This window comes from Lichenostomus cassidix, chromosome 15 (assembly GCF_008360975.1).
Source record: "Lichenostomus cassidix isolate B80296 chromosome 15, HeHo_3.0, whole genome shotgun sequence".
Classification (NCBI taxonomy): Eukaryota; Metazoa; Chordata; class Aves; order Passeriformes; family Meliphagidae; genus Lichenostomus; species Lichenostomus cassidix.
In genome coordinates, this window is record NC_139496.1 from 13,460,223 (window position 1) to 13,479,112 (window position 18,890).

Consider the following 18,890-nt stretch of genomic DNA (forward strand, 5'->3'; position numbering starts at 1 on the left):
TTATCTTCCAGACAAACCCAAACTGGGTTTTGTGTCCCTGACACAGTCACACACTTGTCAGCCAAGGCTGTCCTGTGCTGTCCCATGGGTCCCTCCCTGTGGGGCCCCATGGGGCTACCAATACAGCCCAGGTACAGGGCAGCTCCAGGTTGCTGGGCATAAGGGGTTACAACACATGCACAGGGCAGCACCGGGGGCACTGGGACACACAGCACAGTGTGGCAGAGCCCATGGCAGTAGGGCTCTGTGGATCCCTGTGAGGTGGTGGAAAACTGGTTCTCTCAGGTCTGGGGTACCCCCAAGCAAAGCCCTTCCCCAGCCTTGGCCTGCCAGACCCCATCCTGCCAGCCCTCATCCAGCTTCATGAATACAGCTCTCAGGACAGGGGAGACCTTTGTGACACCTGGGGCAATGTCATGGGTGGCACACGGCAGCCGTATCACAGCTACAGGGTGGACTCTGCCCTGTCTGCAGTGCATTGCTGTCAGGGAAATTCTGATAAGGTGAGATAAGCCTACAGTGCCAATCCTCATCCATTAGCCCCCAGTGTCCCCAGGTTAGAGTTAGGGCACATGGGGCTCCACAGACCACCTCCCCTGCCCCTCCCCCCCAGAACCCCAGCAGGGCAGAGCATCAGCTGGACAAAGACATGACTCCAGACTAGCCCTGGAAGAAAGAGTTGCACCAGAGGAACCCACCCTTTCCTTCCTTCCCTCCTTCTTCCTAACTCCCTTTTGGGCGGAGAGAGGCACATCTGGACTTCAGTGGGCCAGTTCTCCAGAGCAGGGCCAGCATCCTTTCGGGATACAGCAGTGATGCAGCAGGATTCCCAGGCCCACTGGCCACCCTAAGCAATGCTTCCCTGGGCTACTGGGGCCCTGAGATAGGTGGGGGATGAGCTCTGCCCCACAGCCCAGCTACCCTCCCTGGGGTATTTCCAGGGTAGAGAGATCCTGATTCCCAGGGGGATATTGTACCAGCATAGGTTGGGCTACCAGCTGGAAAGCAGCCCTACAGGAATGGACTTTGGGATCCTGCTGAGCACCAGATAAGCAGGAGCCAGGGATGTGTCCTCATGGCAGCAGCCCAAGATGCACCAGACAAAGCTGGCAGGGAGCACCAGGGGGACGCAGTGCTGCTTCAGCTGGAATCACCTGGGCAAGACAAAGACATGCTGGGGTGAGTCCAGTAAAGGGCTGTGATGGTGGTGGAGGAACTGGAGCATCTGTACTGCGTGGAGTGGCTGCAGGAGTGGGGTCTGCTGAGGATGGAGCAGAGGAATTTAGGGGGATCCTGTTAATACACAGGCAGGGAAGGTGCAAAAAGACCAGAGTTCGTCCCTTCCCAGTGATGTCCAGTGCAGGAACAAAGTACAATGAGAACAAACAGGCACATGGGAGGTTCCTTTGAACATCAAGAAACACCTTTGTACTGTGAAGGTGTAGGAGTTGTCCTGGGAGGCTGTGGAGGCTTCATCCTCAAGGATCCTCAGTATTTGAACAGGTGTGGTCCTGTCCATAGGCAGCTTCTGCAGGGGCTGGACAGGACAGTGCTCTGTGCGCTGACTGCACACCGTGGATACTTGAGCAGGGACATGGCTACAGCCTGTGCAGGGCACACACATGGCTGGGCATGCATGGCACATGGCCATACACTCATGCACGTATGTACACGTGTCCTCAAGGTGAGTATGCAGGCACCCGTGCACACCTGCACACACACCGGTACCTAGAGTCGTGCACGAGAGCACACTCATGGGTGACCAGGGAGAGAGCACGTGGGGTAGGGGTGCGTATAGCAGGGGGTGTCCGGGATGGGGGGTGCTCGGGAATAGAGTGCCCTAGATGGGGGTGGTACCCTGGACGAGCACGTGTCAGGGCTGGGGACCCCGGCCGCTCCCCCACGGGGCGGGGCAGGGGAGGGGCCTGCGCAACGCGGACCAATCAGCGCCGGGTCCGCCGCCGGGCTCGGGGTTAAAGCCGGGCGCAGGGGGCGGAGCGGCGCGCGGGATGTGGACGCGGGTGGTTCTGGTGTTGTGCGCATGCGCGCGCGCTCTTGCTTGGCCCGGCGGGACGGTGTGCGCGCGGGAGGCGGTGGCGGGCGGTGCGCGGTACGTGGCGTTCTTGAGCGCCGTCACCGGCACCGAGCCTGCGCTGATCGAGAGTGTCTGGGCCGCCCCCGGCCTCCTCCGCGCCTGCTGGGCCCGCCGCGACCCGCGCCTTATCCGCGCCTTCCACGCCGCCTGCACGCACCGCCCGCCCGCCGCACCCGGAGCCGCGCTGCGACGGGCCCTGTCCGCGCTGTGGCGGCGCCGCGCCGCCTGCACCGACCTCGTGCCGCCGGGACCACAACGCCGCCGCCGTCGGGGCTGGACGCTGCCGGGCACGCTGTGGTGCGGCGCGGGGGACTCAGCGGGGAACTGGAGCGAGCTGGGTACGGAGCGGCGGGGGGCGGCGGGGGCACCGGCCTCCCTCCGCAGGGCCGCGCTCATCGGCGCTTCCGCAGGGCTGTTCCGCGGCCCCGACCGGTGCTGTCGGGAGCACGACCACTGCTGGGCACAGATCTCGGCGCTGCAGTTCAACTACGGCGTCCGCAACTATCGCCTGCACACTGTGTCCCACTGCGACTGCGACGCCAGGTGGGCCTGGGGCCGGGGGATTGGGGATAATTGGGAGCCTGGGGAGCCCCGCCCTCCTCACCGGTCCCTGCCCGCAGGTTCCGGCGGTGCCTGCTTGCCATCAACGACACCGTCTCCAACATCATTGGCGTCACATTCTTCAACTTGTTGGAGGTCCCTTGCTTTGTGCTGGAAGAGAGCGAGGAGTGCGTCCAGTGGCACTGGTGGGGCGGGTGAGTGCCCGGGGGTGCTCCAGCCCTCAGCGTGCCCTGCCCGGCTGCCTCTCCGGGCACGGCTTGGCTGGGCTGGTGTGCAGGACTTCACAGCACGTGGTGTCCCCAGGTGTGAGCATTATGGTGTAGTGCCTCTGGCCAGGATCGTGCAGCAGAGTCAGTATCACCCCAGCCTGCCGGCGGACGAGAGGGGCAGCCCTACTGTGCAGCCCCCGGGCAAGGGAAGGAGTTTCTCTAGAACAGGACGTAAGCGGCTTCGACAGGAACTGAGGGCAAAGCCTGGGCACCGCCAGCCATGGAGACCTAAGACAGCCCAGCAGCCACAGGGCCCAGGTACCCCTGCATCGGCCAGGGACAAGGCTGAGCTCACAACGAGGCACCCAACAGTGCACTGGGGACTAGAGCCTGGCCCCTCAACAGCATCGACCATGTCGGGACAGGATCTGGTTGGAGCAGAGCAAGGGGCTGGAGACTTAGCACGCCCTTGCTCTGGCAGCACTGGACCCAACCCAGCCACAGCGCAGTGTGGAGCCACCCCTGTGCCTGCTATGAAGGGGCACAGGCAGCAGGGTGAGCTGATTGTGTGGGCAGTGTATGCACGCTGCAGCAGGGGTGGCCCCAAGGCCTCAGGGTGGTGGGGTTGTATGCTGGGGGTGCCCCTTACATCCTTGCTCTCCTCAGGCCCAGGTAGGGAGTGCAGGTGCAACAAGCATCTGGGTAAGTGTGACCACCAGATTGCACCCCTCGAGGTGAGGTACCAGCTGCACAACGTGGACAGCCAGACACTCCTCCACTGCAACTGCACACGCAGGTGTGGGTCCAGGAGGAAAAGGGCATTGTGTGCATACAGCTAGGGATCAGAGGAGCTGGGATGCCTGTCCTGGCCAGCACCTGCTGATCCCTGCCCTCCTGTGCCTGCAGGCTGGCACGGTGCCTGCACAGGGCGAGGGACTGCAGTAACATGGATGTGGCTGTCCTGGCTGACCGCGTTGCCATGGACTGCTTTGTTCTGGAACTGCCTGCTGGCTGCAGCGCACGCAGGCGGTCACAGCACAGGTAAGTGGGGAGGTTCAAGAGGCCAGGGCCCATGTGGGGCAGGAAGCCAGCAGTGCAAGCATTGGCCCCTGCTCTGCTATGCCACAAGCAGGCTGCAGTGCAGGCAGTGGATGTTGGTGCTGCAGGGTCACACTGATGCTCACAGCTTTGCTTCTCTGGCAGCTGTACCACGGTGACCAGGGCTGTGCTGGTACCTGCACGGCAGCTCAGAAAGACTCTGAAACGCTGGCGCCTTCTGCGTGTGAGCTCCGAGGCCAAGCATCCAGACTGGAAGACACAGGCCAGGGGAGGCACCCACAGTGAGCAGTGCCAGCACCTGGTCGTAGAACAGCCGCCAGGTGCTTGGCCCCGCACGCTGCCTCGATGATGCCTAAGAAGCACTGCCTTCGGAAGGAAGGGGAGGAGGATGCGCTGTGCAGCAGCTGCAGGCTGAAGCTCTTCACTGTTTGGTCCTCGAGTCAAAGGATGGCACTGAGCATGGTTGCTGGCATGACTGCATGGAGCTGGGGACCACAGCCAGAGCAGGCAGAAGGACTGAGAAGCCTCTCAAGTAGCTGTGGTTGCCATCCATGAGCATCAAATGCCAGGGGAAAGAAATAGGAGGGCTCAGGAAAGGGGAAACCAATTGTCCTTCCCTGGTGTGCTCTGGGGCAGGGGGGTGGCAGGGCCCTCCACCCATAGATTGGTGACCCTTCTGCTGGGGGCCCTGAGCAGTGAGGTGTGATCCTGACCCTCTGCTTAGGCAGGGTAGAAGGGCTGGGACAGTACCTGCATGCAGCAGAAGAAATAAAGGGTGGTCTGAGCATGGTGTATGGTGCAAGGGCTGAGCCTGCTGCCCCTCTTCACACTGTGGCCCCCCACCCTGGGGTTGATCCTGCCCCCAGCAGTGAGCACAGTGCAGCTGGGGTGGGCAGGATCATTTATTTTGTCACTTGCACTATGTCCAGGCTGAGGCACAGTGGTAGAGCAGGGAAGGAGCAAGCTTTGATCTCCAGGCTACCCTGTGGTGGTCCTCATGCTGTGCCTATCACCATTCCTGCCAGAGCCCTGCCCTGGCCTCCTGTGCCACCTCAGGTGTGAGGCCACCACTCCTCCTCTGGGACAAGAGTCCTGCACTCGGAAGTCCATGACAGGTTCCCCAAAATGCATTAGACCAGATTTGCCCACCCTCGTATGTCAACACCTCACAGCCCTGCCCAAGGCAGGAGCTTCAGCTGGGAATAGCGTGGGGTGGGGCCTCTACCTGCCAGGCACACAACAGCGGTGAGGAGTTGCTGCAATAAATAAGGGAGAGACAGTCTAGGAAAGTGGCAGAATAAAAGCACACAGCAAGCGCGCTATGAGGAGGAGAGAGGGAGCCACTGCATCAGCGGCCCATGGCACAGCTATGTCTGTCCAGTTCCTGGGGACTGCACCCCTCCTTTGGGGAGGTGACACAGCCTGGGGGGCTGGTGGGACTCATTCTCTGGCAGGGATAATAGCCCTGGCCTGCATTCTCCTGCCGCCGACCCAGGGCCTGGTCAATCATCTCCAGGCGCAGTGCAGGCAGCAGGCCCAGTTTCCGGGGGTCAGCCCTGGCCAGGGTTCTGTCAGCAGAGACACGCCGGGGGCCACCTTGCTCCTGCACAGTCTGGTAGAAAGAGCTGTCCTCTGGGCTCTCAGCAGCCTGTCCCACCTCCTTGCCTTTGACTCCACAGTGCCCCAGCTCCTCCTGGGGCAGATGGATGGTGGGAATATTCCTGGGGAGGCTGCAACGGCTCTGGGGTGAGGGACTGCGGCTGGTACCCCTGTCCCGGCTTGATGGCCGCAGGATGAGACCCTGGAATTTGGCCAGGCTGGGGCTTCGGCTCCGATGCCTTTTCATCTTGCCCGGGCTGGGGCTGCGGGATTTGGGAGCCAGGAGGACAAGTGTACTGTCATCCTCTTCTGAGCTGCTGCCTGAGCTGTCCGTGGAGCTGCTGCCCTCCTCTGACCTGGGTAGGGAGATCTGCAGCCCTGCATCAGCACTGCTGGCTGACCCTCACAGGGGATTGTTGGGTACCACAGCAGCTGGCCTCTCCCATCCAAAGAGCCCCCTACACCCATCCCCCCTCCCCCTTGCCTCTTGGCTGTGCTCACCTGGAAGGGCTCAGTCACACCAGCGATGCTGCTGGAGGTGTTGCTGTAATACCCTAGGATGTATTCGCCATTCCCCTTGGGCAGTGCTTCCTCAGAGAACATCACCTGCAGCCCAGAGACACCTGATAGACACCGCGGCTGGTACAGGGGTACCCCCACTTCTGCCTCCACCCACAGCCAAAAGCACAAATTCTGCTGCCAACACCATGAGCCTGCCCCAGGCTCAGCACAACGCAATAACAAGGTGCCCACCTCTGCCATCCTGGAGCATGAAGGGGCCATTTCTTCCTACTGTGGGGCAGATGTGCCAGCAAGACAGCAGGGTTGGCCCCAGCTCACCTGTGCACACAGCTGCTTCTCCAGGCAGCGCTCCCCATCATCGCTCCTGGCCCAGACATAGGACACATAGTCTTTAGGGTGCCGAAAGCCTACCTGTGCACAGGTACATTAGAGAGCATGGGTGAGTGGGGCAATGTGAGCCCCACTTGGCACCATCACCCACATCTGACCTTTGCTTTCCTCTTGCTCAGCCCCCTCTACTCACACAGGGTGACCCAGAGCTGCCTTGCACCCTCCCCCCCACCCCCAGATGTGCCCCAGGCCTCTGTGGGGCTCACAGAGCAGGAGGAAGAGGGAACTGCTGGACCTGAGCCTCCTGAAGCAGGACCACATCATGATGCCAGGGGAAGGGAGGGCACAGCTCCACACCCTCACCGTGTTTGCTCAGAAAGGACCCCACAGTGCTGTGCAGTGCTCCCCACTCCCTCCAGCCCCAGCAGCCTCCAAGCCCCTACCCGGTAGAGTCCTATCCAGTCCCAGGAGCTCCGGTGGAAGCCAACAGCCATCTTGTACCTGACAACTGCTTGCTCAGGCCTGCTCCACTCGTCAGCCACATATATCTCAACCAGAGGCTTGTCCACCTTGGAAGCAAACTGTCAGAGATGGGTACATTGTGAGCAAGGGCATTGCAAAGAGCTGTGTCTGCTGCCCAGGGCCCCTGTGCATATACCCACAGCAACTCCCAGTCAGGGGCAAGGCAGCTGAGCTTGCCAAACAGAAGTAAGCCCCACACACATCCCACCCCTGCAGCTCCTGCCTGTGTTCCCAGTAGCCCTGGACAGTGCTCACCTGCACAGCGAAGATGGCAGCTACTGGCTTGTGGTCGCTGACAGTGTACTCCATGTGACTGCAGTAGCACAGCTGGCTCACTGACAGCACACCCTGGCTGGGCCGGTGCCCACCTGCGCCCAACTCCTTGCTGGAAGGTTTTATCTTCCACAGGATACGGTCGGTCCAGGCAGGTTTTCGCTTCTTGGCACTGCAGGGCACAGAGGGGCATCTCTTGCCTGGCAGGGGCAGTGGGCTCTGACCCAAACTGCCTCCTCCTGGCACTACAGCACTTGTGGGCAGGGATGCGGCTCATCTTGGCAGTCAGCTCAGCATGGCTGCAGGGACAGACCACTGGTACCAGCACTGCATTCAAATCCCAGTCCAGACTACTGTGCCCGCCCCAGCATGGCTGCTTTCCCTACCCATCCACACCAGCACCCATCCCAGCTCTGAGCCCCACTGCTCCTGCATCCCTCAGCCCCACCTCATGCCCAGCTCTGCTCTCCTACCTGCTGTCATACTTGTTGGTGCCCACATCAAACTTGAAAGTGGGTGGGAAGTTCAGGGGTCCCTCCTGGAAGCCTCTAAGAACAGGCCAGGTGCTTTTGGCAATGTTCAGCTGAGGGGAAGAGAGCACATTAAGGAGCACAGCAGCCCCCATAGCCAGACCCCTGCACAAACCCTGTCAAGATCCCTCCACCCTCACACAGTGACATCCCTGCCCCATTGCTGCTAGCTCCCACAGCTCTCAGGGTTTGTCCATCCATGCCAGCAGCCAGTCTGTAGACTCAATGCCTTGGCTCTACCTCACACACTGGTGAGGGAAGTGTGCCTAGCCCCATCCACACTGACCTGGGACTCTGCTGTCCCTTCCTCCCCCCAGAGACATGAGAGCCAGGGCCCTTTGAGTCCTACAGGCTGTTAAGAGGACATGCCCTGTCCCACAGCTGCATGGGCAGTTTTGGGGAGAGCTGATCACTGCTTGGGGACCACAGTGTAGGCTTGCAGCATGCCCATCCCTCACCTGATCCTTCTCCCAGAGCTGGCTCAGGACATTGCTGTCAATGGCATACTTCACAAAGCAGATGTCCAGGCTCTCAATGCGGAAATTGAGGTCCCCAAACCAGAACACGAGGCTGTGGATGGGAGTAACAGCAATGGGCTGAAAGGGCTGAGGCTACCAGAGTCAAGAACAGCAGGGGTAAGATGTCCCCAGCCTGTGGGCAGCCTCAGCTCACAGCACAGATGCTCTTGGGAACACTGGCACAGGTCAGTGCTCAGCCAGCAGCCTGGCCAGCTGCCAGGATTCTGCAGGTACAACCAGGCACCATTAGCCAAATGGGCCAGACTTCCCCAGGCTGAAACTGGGGGTGGAAATTTCCACAGTGAGGCACCTACTGGATTCAGACCACAAAGCCAGGACACCAGAGGAGAGCTGGCCCCTCTGCCTCACTGGTCCCACACCCCAACGGTGCTAGTAATGCAGGAGCTGTATCAGCCCTGAATGTAGTGAGACCAAGACCCCTCTAAACACGTACCCCACCATGCTGAGTCCATGCTGGGCCAGCTCTGCAGGCAAGACCTGATCTCCAGGCTGTGCTGGGATGCAGGGGACAAACCCCAGACCCTATATGGAGGTGATCAAGGACTGGGACTGGCACTAGAGCCCAGACTGGGTAGCAAAGTGGTGGGGTACGCACTCATGGTCCAGGATGCCATTGGCCACAGGCCCCTCAAACTGCTGCATGTGCAGTATGGTGGCAAAGTCCTCCTTGCGCTGCTCCGCCTTCTCCAGGTGTGCTGGCAGGTGGCAGTTCAGGAAGCAGACCATGTGGCCGAAGACAGAGAGACGAACGCTCACCCCACCCTTGTTGCCCTGCACGGAGAGGATCCCATGACTCCTTGGGAAGCCAGTCCCTTGCCAACTCCCCCCAGGGCCACACTCACCCAATATCCCCCCAGCCCTGTCCTGGTGCAGTCTGTCTGGATGTCCTGCAGGAAGGGCAGGTGGTAGTACTTGGCAAACACCAGCAGAATTACACCTTGCATCCGCACTGTGCTGACCTGAAATGGGAGCAAGGGCTGGAGTGGGATGGCAGAAAGCCTGGGGAGAGGGGTACAACTTCCCCGACTCCTGACCATGGGGCAGCACCTCCATCCTTCATGTGTCCCCCCATCCCACAGGTGACTAACTCCACATTTGGTTCAGAGATCTGTGCACACCCTCCTGAACACTGACAGCCAAACCTGAGCCTCAGTGATGCTGGGCTTACATATGCTCTGAGGCAAATGCCTTGGGGAGCTGAACCTGTCCCAGGGAGCTGAGCCTGCCCTGAGGCTCACAGGCTGCTGCCAGCCAGTTCCCACATTCACCTCCTCACCCTGTTCAATGCAGTGGGCAACATAAAGTAATCCCAAAGCACCAGAGGGGGAAGCATAAGTGCAGGAAAAAGAGCAGGGTGGCACAAGCCAAACAATTCGCTGGGTGAGATGCAGTAGCGGTCCCTGCTGCTTGGATGGCTGCAGGCCGTCCCTCCAGCCAGCTCTCCCACCACACTTCTCCCCATCCTGCAGTCCACCTCTCTATCTCGGTGGTCCACCTGCCTTGCAGGTAGAGAGAACACCAGCTTCTAGCTCCTTTGTGACTCCTTACCAGGATGAAGTGGAAGGGACTCAGCACATCCATGAAGAGTTCGCTCCACTGATCTGTGAAGAGGGCATCCTTCAAGCGCTTGTTTATCTTGGAGTTTACCTCCTGCAGCCTGAGAGGAAATGTATATGTCCTTCAGCCACACCAGGAAAGCATCTGTGTCCCAGTTAGTGAGAACCTGGGAGAAGTGCCAAAGCACAATGCTGGGCAACAGGACAGGGTGGGAAGGGCATATCAAGGGAAGACACTGGTTTTAGAGCACAAACCGGCCATGTCCTTGCTCCAGTGATTCTGGGCCATGTGCTGGCAAGGAGGCACAAGTGGCCCTGAATCCAGGAGGCTCTGGCCCTTTCTAAAGCAGAAGCAGTTAAGCTGCACAGGGCTGAGCAGAAGCCTAACGCCCATCTCAGCAAGAAGGGCTTACAGGGCCTCTCAGTTGAATCAGTGTCCACAGAGAAGTCACGTCATACCAGCACCAGGTGTCCATATGCATTCAAGCCATGCAGCTCAGAGCAGCAGCAACCAGAATGTTAACCGTGCTCCTCCTAGCTCAGCACTTAATGAAGAGAGGGAAGAATGTCCACAGAGAACGGCACAATCAGGAAATGTCTTGCCCAAAAGTATTGAGTGCTTGGGGCACAAAGACGCAGGTCAGAGGAAGGACACAGCCAGGCAGAGATGCCAGGAACAGGGGAGTAGCAGGACACCCTGCCCTGGCCACAACATGGTCCCAAGCAAGACCCTTGCTGTCAGCTACCCCTCACCCCATCCATCCAGCTCAGGTTGACCTCTGCAGCCCACACAGACCCATTCCACTGGCCTGCAAGGCTGAGGGGACTGGAAGCCTGGCTCCAACACAGCATCATAGCTCTGGCAGCCTCAGCCTTACACCACTATGCCCCTGCAGCTGGGAGCTCTGGGGCAGTCCTGGAGGCAGATCCAGCTCTTCCACCTCACACCTATAGGCAGAGGCTGCTTCCTACTCCCTGTGCAAAGATAGCACATCCCTGGCCTTAGCAGGAATCCACAAACCACTGCAGTCCTCAAGGGACAGCCACCCTCACCTCACCAGCCTCACCACAGTGCTGTGGCACTGCCCTGCCACAGCAGGGGCATAGAGCCAATCCAGCTGTGGGAGAACAGATCTATGCCCTTGAGGCCTGCATAGCACATGCAAAAACAGAGAGGAGGAAAATGCTCCCAGAGGACTTAGCCAGGTGAGTCAAATGCCTTGACAGACCTGACCCAAGGATTGCCATGGCTCACAGAAAGAGCAGGGCTCACTTGGCCCAGCTCCAGGCTCAATGATGATTCAAGTCTAATCAGTACTCAAGGGTTTCAGTTCCTCTCAGCACTGCCATTTTACCAGGAACTGATTCTCCACCACCTTTTTTGACATGCTATCAGTTGTGATGCACACCCTTCCCTGCTCCCCATGCCCAAAGCATGGGGCTGCAGCTCTTCCATTCCTTGTCCCCCAAGGGCTTTGGGGATACCCCAAAAAGGGGATTTGCCAGAGGGGGGAGGGGAAGAAGGGGGAGCCGCACCTCATCCTCTTACCCAATGGCGATCATGTCCACATCGTTTGTCTCGCCTGTGTTGAGGTGCAGCAGGGACGTCACATCATTTGGGGGCATGGCTGTACCTACGTTCCAGGTGACCACTGTGATGCTTGGGAGGACAAAGGAAGAACAGGCTAACATGGGGACTTGGAGGGGTTCCCTGTACCCCTGTTCAGCCCCCAGCTCCACCAAGGAAGCTTTTTGCAGGCAACAGAAGTAGCCAAGGCTGAAGCTTAGTCATGGCATATACATCAGGTCCTTAACTCCCATATGAGGGAGACAGGTCCTTGCCTCCAAAATCCCCCAGGATCTGCACCTGAAATTCTAGAAACCAGCACAGAGAGCCCGCACCTTCATCACCACCAGCTGGCACAGGCAGGCTAGCACAGCAAGGCAGGCTGTGAGACAGGGCATCTCTGGAAAACTGCTTCCCTCCCTGCCCCAAGAAGGCTCAGGCTCCTGGGGAAAAGGACCGGATCTCAGCTCCCAGCCCCTGTCAGCCTCAAAGGCCAGGGCAGCGCATGTGACAGCGGTGCTGCAGCCCCGCAGCAGTGTCCTTCACCAACGCAAAGCCACATCCGCCACAACACATCAATGCCCTTGCGCAACGGGCCCCAGCAAAGGGCCCGCGGGCTCTTTCGGTAGTGACAGGAGGAGTCTCAGTCACAGGAGACACGTTTCAATAGCGAAGGAGAGCAGCACCACTCTAGCCCCCGTACTCGAGGACAGCGGAGGGAGGTGACACCCACTCTACAGTCGGTGTCTCTATCACGATATCCCGCACGAACAGTAGGCACCATGAATCCTCCCCGCCGGGAGACTGCCTGCAACCCCGTACCCCAAACCTGCTGAACCCGCCACAGCAGGAAGGGGCAGCTCCGGGGCACAGCGTGTGCTGCTCCAACGGCATTGCGGGCCCCGTTCCCGCGAGACCCCCGCGGCCCCACTCACCGGAACGCGCCATCCTCCGGGGCCCGTCCCGGGCAGTCCGGCAGCGGATCGCAGACGTCGCCGGGGCCGAGCCGGCCGAGAGGCCGGGCAAGGACGGGTAGCTCACCCGGCTCCTCTCGGGGGATCAGGCCCGCCCGCCCGCCGGCGAGGAACTCGCTGGACACGGCCTTGGGCAGTGTGGGGGCGCGGGGCACGGTGGTGCCCGCCCAGGACGCGATGTGATCGCTGGACTCCGCCTTGGGCATCTCCCGCCGCTCCGGCGCGCCCGGCGCGGGGAAGGCGGCCCGGCCGGGCGCTGCCGGGGTCCGGGAGCCGCCCGGGACGGTGGTCAGCAGGGCCGGCAGCGGGACCCCCTCGGGCAGGGTCCGGGCCGGAGGTCGCTCCTCAGTCCCTGCGCGCCGCGGGCAGCCGTGCCCGAAGGGGTCGCAGGCGGCGTCTGGTCGGGAGGTCCTACGGCCGCCCAGGAGGCCGCCCCCGAGGAAAGGCGCCGCCGAAGCCCCAGCATCGGGCGGGAGCCGAGCCGCGCTCCCGGGGCCGCGCGGGGGACCGGGTCGGGACGCCGCGCCGGCGGCCGAGCTCCGGTCGGCGCTGCCGCGCCGGGCCGGGTCCATCGGCGGGAGAAGACCGGAACGGCCCCGGAACGGCCCCGACGCGGCCCCGACCCGGCCCCGCGCACCTTACGACCCCGCCCCGTGACGTCGCCACACCGTGACGTCACGGCCACCACCTGCGCGGCGGCTTAAAGGCGCAGGAGTGGCCCCGCCCCCTCGAACACCTGCCGCCCCTCCCTGCTCACGTGACCGCCCGTGCCTCGCCCCCTGCCTCGGCCCTCCGAAAGTCTTTCCTTGTGTGTGCGCACCTGTCCTTGCACACCTGTCCTTGCACACCTGTCCTTGCGCACCTGTCCTTGAAAGTGTACACCTGTCCTTGCAATTGTACATCTGTCCTTGCACGTGCACACCTGCCCTTACATGTGCACATCTGGCCCTGCAAATGAACGTCTACCCTGGTGCATTATTTTGCGTGTGACTGTGTTCACCACTGCAGCTGTTGTGTCAGCTTGTGTCCGGTGCATCGACAATGCTGCAGAGTGTTTGCATTGTTGGTGTGCACACGCACCCTCGTGGCAGCTCTGTGTGTGTGTGTGTCTGTGTCTGGCTGTGTGTGTATTTACATGTGTGCTGCGTGTGCACCTCTGTGTGTGTGTGTGTGTGTGTGTGTGTGTGTGCAACTGTGTACTGGCTGTGTATGTGTGTTGCATGTGCAGCTCTGTGTGTACGGCTCGGCATGTGTAGAGCAGTTTGGGGCGGGGTGTGTGTGTGTGCATATACAAGCTCTCTGTGTACAGCTGTGTGTGTGCAGCTCTGTGCAGCTGTGTGTGTGTGTGTGTCTGTGTGAGCAGCTGTGCGTATGTGGCTTTGTGTGTAGGTGCTACTGCACCTGTGTATGGCAGTGCCCACTGAAGCACTTTGTACAGGCAGGTGCAAACGCCTGTACTCAGTGTGCACGCATACACAGTGGCCAGGTGACAGGTTCCACCCTCAGCCTGTACCTGCCACAGTGTCTGGGGAAGGCTGGAGCTTGAGGAGGAAGAGGACCCTGGTGAAGTGTCGAGCCAGGCAGAAGAGGATACTGGTCAGAGAGTACAAGATCTCTGGGTTCCCATGGGGCTGACTCAGGAGACTAGGGGATTGTGGGAAGTGGCTCCTTCCATGGTGGGGGCACTTACAATAATCTGTGATCCATGGTGGCAATGGGGAGAAGACTGGGGAGAGTTGATGTCACTGCTGGTTTCTGGAAGGGTGTTGTGTCAAGGACCGAAGACATCTCTAAGGCCTTGCCATATTTGGTCTGCTGTTGTGCTGTTCTACAAGATAATGTAGAAGAAGACTGTATTGTTAGTTGGTAGGACTTTACCCTTCAGAAATGAAACTATCGGTACCTGTCACCCACTGGGATTCATCCTGTGAAAGGGGAATAATACACAATAAGCCATTGTTGGCCTGGAGGTGTTATCATGGGCCGTTATGACCTCATCTTACACGCTGACCCTGCATGAGGTAATGTTGAAACTGGCCACTCCTGAGGAGGAGATATAAGGTATGGTCCTGGGGTGGAGGGGAGAGGATGCCATGATGCACACTATTTTCATCCAGGGGATGCCCTGAAAGTGCATTGCCTTCCTACACCTCATGCTCAGAAACCATACTCCATCTCCTTCTCCTGCTCGGAAGCTTCTCCAGAATCCAGGGGTCAGTATGTATTAATTGCTAATGTGACTAATACAATTAACTTACTTTGCAATTCTGAGTGTGTCTTGAGTTTTTTGTGCACAGGCATCCTCCTGAACCCATACCAGATGTGAAGGGGGACTTAAGGCCAGTTTGCCTCACTTTCATCCTGGGAAGATGACAGAGCAGTAAGTTCTGGGAAACAATACTGGGCACATGAACAACAACTTCTTGAGGGGTCAGTGTGACTTCTCCAAGGGGAGGTCCTGCTTGGCCACCCGACCACCTTCTGTGATGGAGTGAGCAGCTGGCAGACGTGAACAGCAGGGGACAGTGTCCATCTGCACTGCTTGGAGGCATCAGCCCATCTGCTTCTCCTAGGGAAGCTGTTGGCATACGGGCTAGATAAAAAAAAGCTGAGGCAGGATGACTGGATCCAGGGGTGGAGATCAGTGGTATGTGGTCCTGTGGGAGGCCAGTCACTCATAGTGTTGCCAGGGGTTGGTGCTGGGCCCTGGTCTGTTTAACATCCTCATCCCACCTGGATGGCATGACAGAGCACCCTCAGCAACTATGCATGTGACAGCAAACTGGGAAAAGTGGCTGTAAAACCAGAGCATCATGTATCCATCCAGAGGGTCCTGGATAGTCCGGAGAAATGGGCCATCAGCAATCTCCTGAGGCTCAGCCATGGAGCATGCAGGGTCCTGCTCCTGGGGAGGAACAACCACAGCACGGGGACATGCTGGGGGCCACTCTGCTGGAAAGCAGTTCTGCAGAGGGATACGAGGTGCCTGGGGGGCACCACATTGACCATGAGCTCAGCGTGTCCTCAGGGCAAAGCAGGTGCATGACATCCTGGGCTGCATTGGGGGTGTTGTCAGCAGGTCACAGGAGGTCATGGAGATGCCTGTGAGGCCACCCCTGGGTGCTGTGTCTAGTGCATGGCTCCCAAGAGCAGTTCCTGGAGACATGGACATGCTGGAGGGAGTCCAGTGAAGGGCCCCAAGGAGGAATGGCTGGAGCATCTTTCATATGAGGATAAGCTGTGAGAGCTGGGACTATCCATCCCAGAGCAGAAGAAGCTCAGGGGGATCTCATCCATGTATATAAATATCTAAGGGGAAGTGTAGAGGACAGAGACTAGCTCTTCCCAGTGTTGCCCAGTGGCAGGACCAGAGGCCACAGGCACAAACTAAGTGCAGGTGGGTCCCGCTGCATGTCAGGAAACACTCTTCCCTGGCCTAAGTTACCCAGGGAGGTGTGCAGTCTCCATCCTTGGATGTTCACAAAAGCCACACAGAGACTGTCCTGGATCCCTGGCTTTGGGTGGCCCTGCCTGAATAGGTGATGGGACCAAAGAGACCCCAGAGCTGCCTCCATCCTCAGTCAATCCAAGACCCCATGACCTGTGTCTGGGATGTGTCTGTGCATGGGTCATGTGTCTGTGCAGCTGCTGGCAGTGGGGGGGATAAGGGGTGGGGGGTGGGTGTGTGCAGGGGTACATGATGATTTGTACATGTGGAGCTGCATGTGCCTCAGATGTGAGTGTGCACTGTGTGCATGCAGCTGGGCGTACACGTAGATCAGCACACGTGTGCACACACCACTGCATGTGTGACTGGGTGCTGGTGTGTCCCTGCGTGCTGCTTTGTAGGCTATGTGTGGCTGTAGGCATGTAGGCTGGCAGCAACTGGAAGGGGGGTAGCAGTGTGTGTATCTATGTGCTACTGTGCAGACTGCATAAAGATGTATGCAGTGCTGTGTGCATGCACCTGTGCATGTGTGTGTGTACAACTGTGTGTGTAGGAGGATCTGTGAGTGTGCACAGCTGTGTGTATATGCACACATCCTGACCGGGGTGTTTCTCTGTGTCTTTGCACTATGTGGTGTCAGTGTGCACACTGTGCATGTGTGCAGTGCGGGTGTCATGGGGGTGTGTGCAATGCAGGTGTGCGCAATGCAGGTGTGCGTGGTATTGGGGTGTGCAGCGTTGTTGGTGTGCGTGTTGGTCTGTGCAAGGGGCGTGTAGCGTTAGGGGGTGCGTGGTGTTGGTGTGTATGTGCTTCTGTTTCTGTTGGTCTGCGCGGTGTGTGTGTTGCGGCGTGTGCGCTGCTGGTGGTGGTGCTGTTGGTCTGTGTGGTGCCGATCTTGTCCACGGAGCCCGCTCGCGGGAGTTACGCGCCACCCGCACGGTGCGCACGTGTGCGCGCATGTCTGTGCACGTGAGTGCGCGCGTGTCCGCGTGTGAGCGCGTGTCCGCGTGTGCGCGCACGCGTGTGCGCATGTCTGCGCGTGCATTTGTGGGCGCGCGTGTGTGCGCGCGCGCGGGTCGCTGCGCATGCGCGGTGCCGTGCGCGTGCCCGGGCTGGGCCGGACGTGGCAGCAGCGGGAGCGATGCGGACCTTACTGCGGGGGCCCTGTCTGTGGCTGCTGTTGGCGGCGGCGCTGGCGGCAGGCGGCGGCTCGGAGCACCCCCGGCTCCGCGGAGCCGTACTACGGGACCTGGCCCGGGGCAAGGTGGAGGTGAGCGCGGGCGGGGGCGCCGGGGGTCAAGCGGTGCCCGCCGGGTGCCTGACGGGTGCTTAACGGGGTGTACCCTCCCGCAGACCTGCGGCGGGTGACGGCTGAACCGCCTCAGGGAGGTACGTACCGGGGCCGGGACGGGGCGGGAGCCGGGGCTTCCCCGCGCTGAGCCGGACCGTGTCGGCCGCTCTCCCCAGGTGAAGGCGTTCGTCTCCCAGGACATCCCGCTTTAGTACCCGCCGGCGGTGGCTGCAGCCCTGGGGCGCCTGCCGCAGTGGATGGGATGGGATGGGATGGGATGGGATGGGATGGGATGGGATGGGATGGGATGGGATGGGATGGGCTGAGGGAGAATGGGGTTTGGTGAGGAGTGGAGGATGGATGGTTGGGGGATGGGATAAAGAATGGGATAGTATTACATGGGGGACAGAATGGGATGGTATGCAATGAAGGATGGGATGGGAGGCAGGACAGATGGGATGGGAGGTGATGGGATATGAGAGAAGATGGGCTGGGATGGAGGATTGTACAAATGGGATGTGACGATGGAAGGGGATGTGATGGAGGACGGGATGGGATGAGGGCTGCATGGGCCTGCCCAGTACTGCCCACTCCTTGACACATTGCCCAGCCATAACCTGGAGATGAAACACCTGCCTGGTGCTGACCCTGAGCTTGTGCTCCTCAGCCACCGGTACGAGGAGCTAGAGGTGAGTGGGCAGTACGGCACCTGCTGCAACAGGGCCTGGGGTGGTCAATGCCCCACAAGTGCCAAGCTGCAGCCTCTGTCTGGGTGCAGAGAATCCCCCTGAGCGATATGACCCGGGAAGAGATCAACCAGCTGGTGCAGGAGTTGGGCTTCTACCGCAAGGAGACACCTGATGCCCTTGTGCCAGAGGAGTTCCAGTTAGCCCCCGCCAAGCTTCTGCCAACACTGCTGCCCCCCCAAGCACCCACTGCTGCTAGCAAGACCCCACCCAAACGTGACAAGGAAGAACACCCAGACCTCTAGCAAGAAGTGCCACACTCGGGACAGGGTCCTGTAGCCAGTCCCCAGTGTAGGGAATGAGGGTGTTACAGCAGCTGGGGATGGCATCACAGGGTGGCAAATGTTTTCACCCTGACTCGTGCTTGATGCTGTGTAGCCTCTGGCCTGAGGATGCCCTAGGCAGATCCAGTCTCAAGCAGAGGCTTCCTGGGCACTTGTTGGCATTCCAGGGGCCCCGTATGCTGGTTGATGCCCTTTTGTCTTTGGAGCCCATTATCACTGGGCAGCATCCTGCCTGCATGGGACAGGATGAAACCCTCAGCAGAAAGCATCAAGTGCTAAGGGTAGATGTGCTGAGTCCCAAAGGTGGGAGAGCTGCCCCAGGAAAGGGGCTTTACCCCTAGCAGGGTTATGTCATATCCAGCTCCTAATAAAGCTTTCATGTGCAGTCATGTGCAATGTGTCATTTTTTCAGAGAGGGCTCAGTGGGGTGCATCCTGCACTGCTCTGTTCTGAGGGGAGATGGGTGCCCCAGAGCTTCTCACAGAGGCAAGAGAGGATGGCCTCTGCTGTCACAGCCTCTGCTGGTGAGCCACAAACTAACTGTGCTGTTCCTGTGCCACCCCTCCCCAACATGATAGAGGGACAAGGGTGGTAGGCACCATGGCATGTGATGAGCTGCTCTCACAGGGTGCAGGGCGATGGGCATGAGCCCATGAGCAAGTCCTGTAGTGTTGGACTGAAGCCCCATGGCTACACTGGCCCAGTGGGGACATCTGTCCCTCAACCAGGGAAAGAAGTGGGGCACAGCTGCACTTGACCATAGCCTTGCTGGCCGTGTAGTGTCT

The 18,890-nt window shown here is 59.7% G+C and overlaps 3 protein-coding genes across 10 annotated transcripts; 2 read left to right on the forward strand and 1 right to left on the reverse strand.

Annotated features, from left to right (window-relative positions):
• The first annotated feature begins 1,037 nt into the window (after nucleotides 1-1,037).
• On the forward strand, nucleotides 1,038-4,716 carry PLA2G3 (phospholipase A2 group III). Of its 7 annotated transcripts, none has more exons than XM_085076320.1 (7): nucleotides 1,995-2,433; nucleotides 2,506-2,638; nucleotides 2,716-2,850; nucleotides 2,960-3,420; nucleotides 3,532-3,661; nucleotides 3,772-3,906; nucleotides 4,069-4,716. In XM_085076320.1, the coding sequence occupies exons 1-7, from the start codon at nucleotides 2,010-2,012 to the stop codon at nucleotides 4,271-4,273; spliced, it is 1,623 nt and encodes a 540-aa protein (XP_084932446.1). In that variant the 5' UTR covers nucleotides 1,995-2,009; the 3' UTR covers nucleotides 4,274-4,716. The 7 variants fall into 7 exon arrangements, with proteins under 7 accessions (XP_084932449.1, XP_084932451.1, XP_084932447.1 ...); XM_085076322.1 differs by having other exon boundaries at nucleotides 2,960-3,183; XM_085076325.1 differs by lacking the exon at nucleotides 1,995-2,433 and adding an exon at nucleotides 1,039-1,179 and having other exon boundaries at nucleotides 2,960-3,661.
• Nucleotides 4,717-4,808: 92 nt separating this feature from the next.
• INPP5J (inositol polyphosphate-5-phosphatase J) lies at nucleotides 4,809-13,000 on the reverse strand. Of its 2 annotated transcripts, XM_085076317.1 has the most exons (12): nucleotides 12,298-13,000; nucleotides 11,345-11,455; nucleotides 9,788-9,896; nucleotides 9,082-9,198; nucleotides 8,835-9,010; nucleotides 8,159-8,270; nucleotides 7,644-7,753; nucleotides 7,153-7,342; nucleotides 6,819-6,956; nucleotides 6,364-6,456; nucleotides 6,025-6,129; nucleotides 4,809-5,893 (listed from the first exon to the last, which is right to left on the reverse strand). In XM_085076317.1, exons 1-12 carry the CDS (start codon nucleotides 12,906-12,908, stop codon nucleotides 5,273-5,275), a joined length of 2,493 nt encoding a protein of 830 aa, XP_084932443.1. In that variant the 5' UTR covers nucleotides 12,909-13,000; the 3' UTR covers nucleotides 4,809-5,272. The 2 variants fall into 2 exon arrangements, with proteins under 2 accessions (XP_084932443.1, XP_084932444.1); XM_085076318.1 differs by lacking the exon at nucleotides 11,345-11,455.
• Nucleotides 13,001-16,867: 3,867 nt separating this feature from the next.
• On the forward strand, nucleotides 16,868-18,490 carry SELENOM (selenoprotein M). Its single transcript, XM_085076326.1, has 5 exons — nucleotides 16,868-17,054; nucleotides 17,138-17,173; nucleotides 17,252-17,286; nucleotides 17,686-17,764; nucleotides 17,854-18,490. The coding sequence occupies exons 1-5, from the start codon at nucleotides 16,926-16,928 to the stop codon at nucleotides 18,064-18,066; spliced, it is 492 nt and encodes a 163-aa protein (XP_084932452.1). The 5' UTR covers nucleotides 16,868-16,925; the 3' UTR covers nucleotides 18,067-18,490.
• The last annotated feature ends 400 nt before the right edge of the window (nucleotides 18,491-18,890 follow it).

Coding starts and splice junctions, on each gene's coding strand:
- PLA2G3 (XM_085076319.1), top strand. CDS start 2,010: ATGTGGACGCGGGTGGTTCTGGTGTTGTGCGCATGCGCGCGCGCTCTT. Junction 2,434..2,505: donor GGGGAACTGGAGCGAGCTGG/GTACGGAGCGGC, acceptor GCGCTTCCGCAG/GGCTGTTCCGCGGCCCCGAC. Junction 2,639..2,715: donor CACTGCGACTGCGACGCCAG/GTGGGCCTGGGG, acceptor CCCTGCCCGCAG/GTTCCGGCGGTGCCTGCTTG.
- INPP5J (XM_085076317.1), bottom strand. CDS start 12,908: ATGGACCCGGCCCGGCGCGGCAGCGCCGACCGGAGCTCGGCCGCCGGC. Junction 6,957..7,152: donor CTGCCATCTTCGCTGTGCAG/GTGAGCACTGTC, acceptor CATCTCTGACAG/TTTGCTTCCAAGGTGGACAA. Junction 6,130..6,363: donor AGAAGCAGCTGTGTGCACAG/GTGAGCTGGGGC, acceptor TCTGGGCTGCAG/GTGATGTTCTCTGAGGAAGC.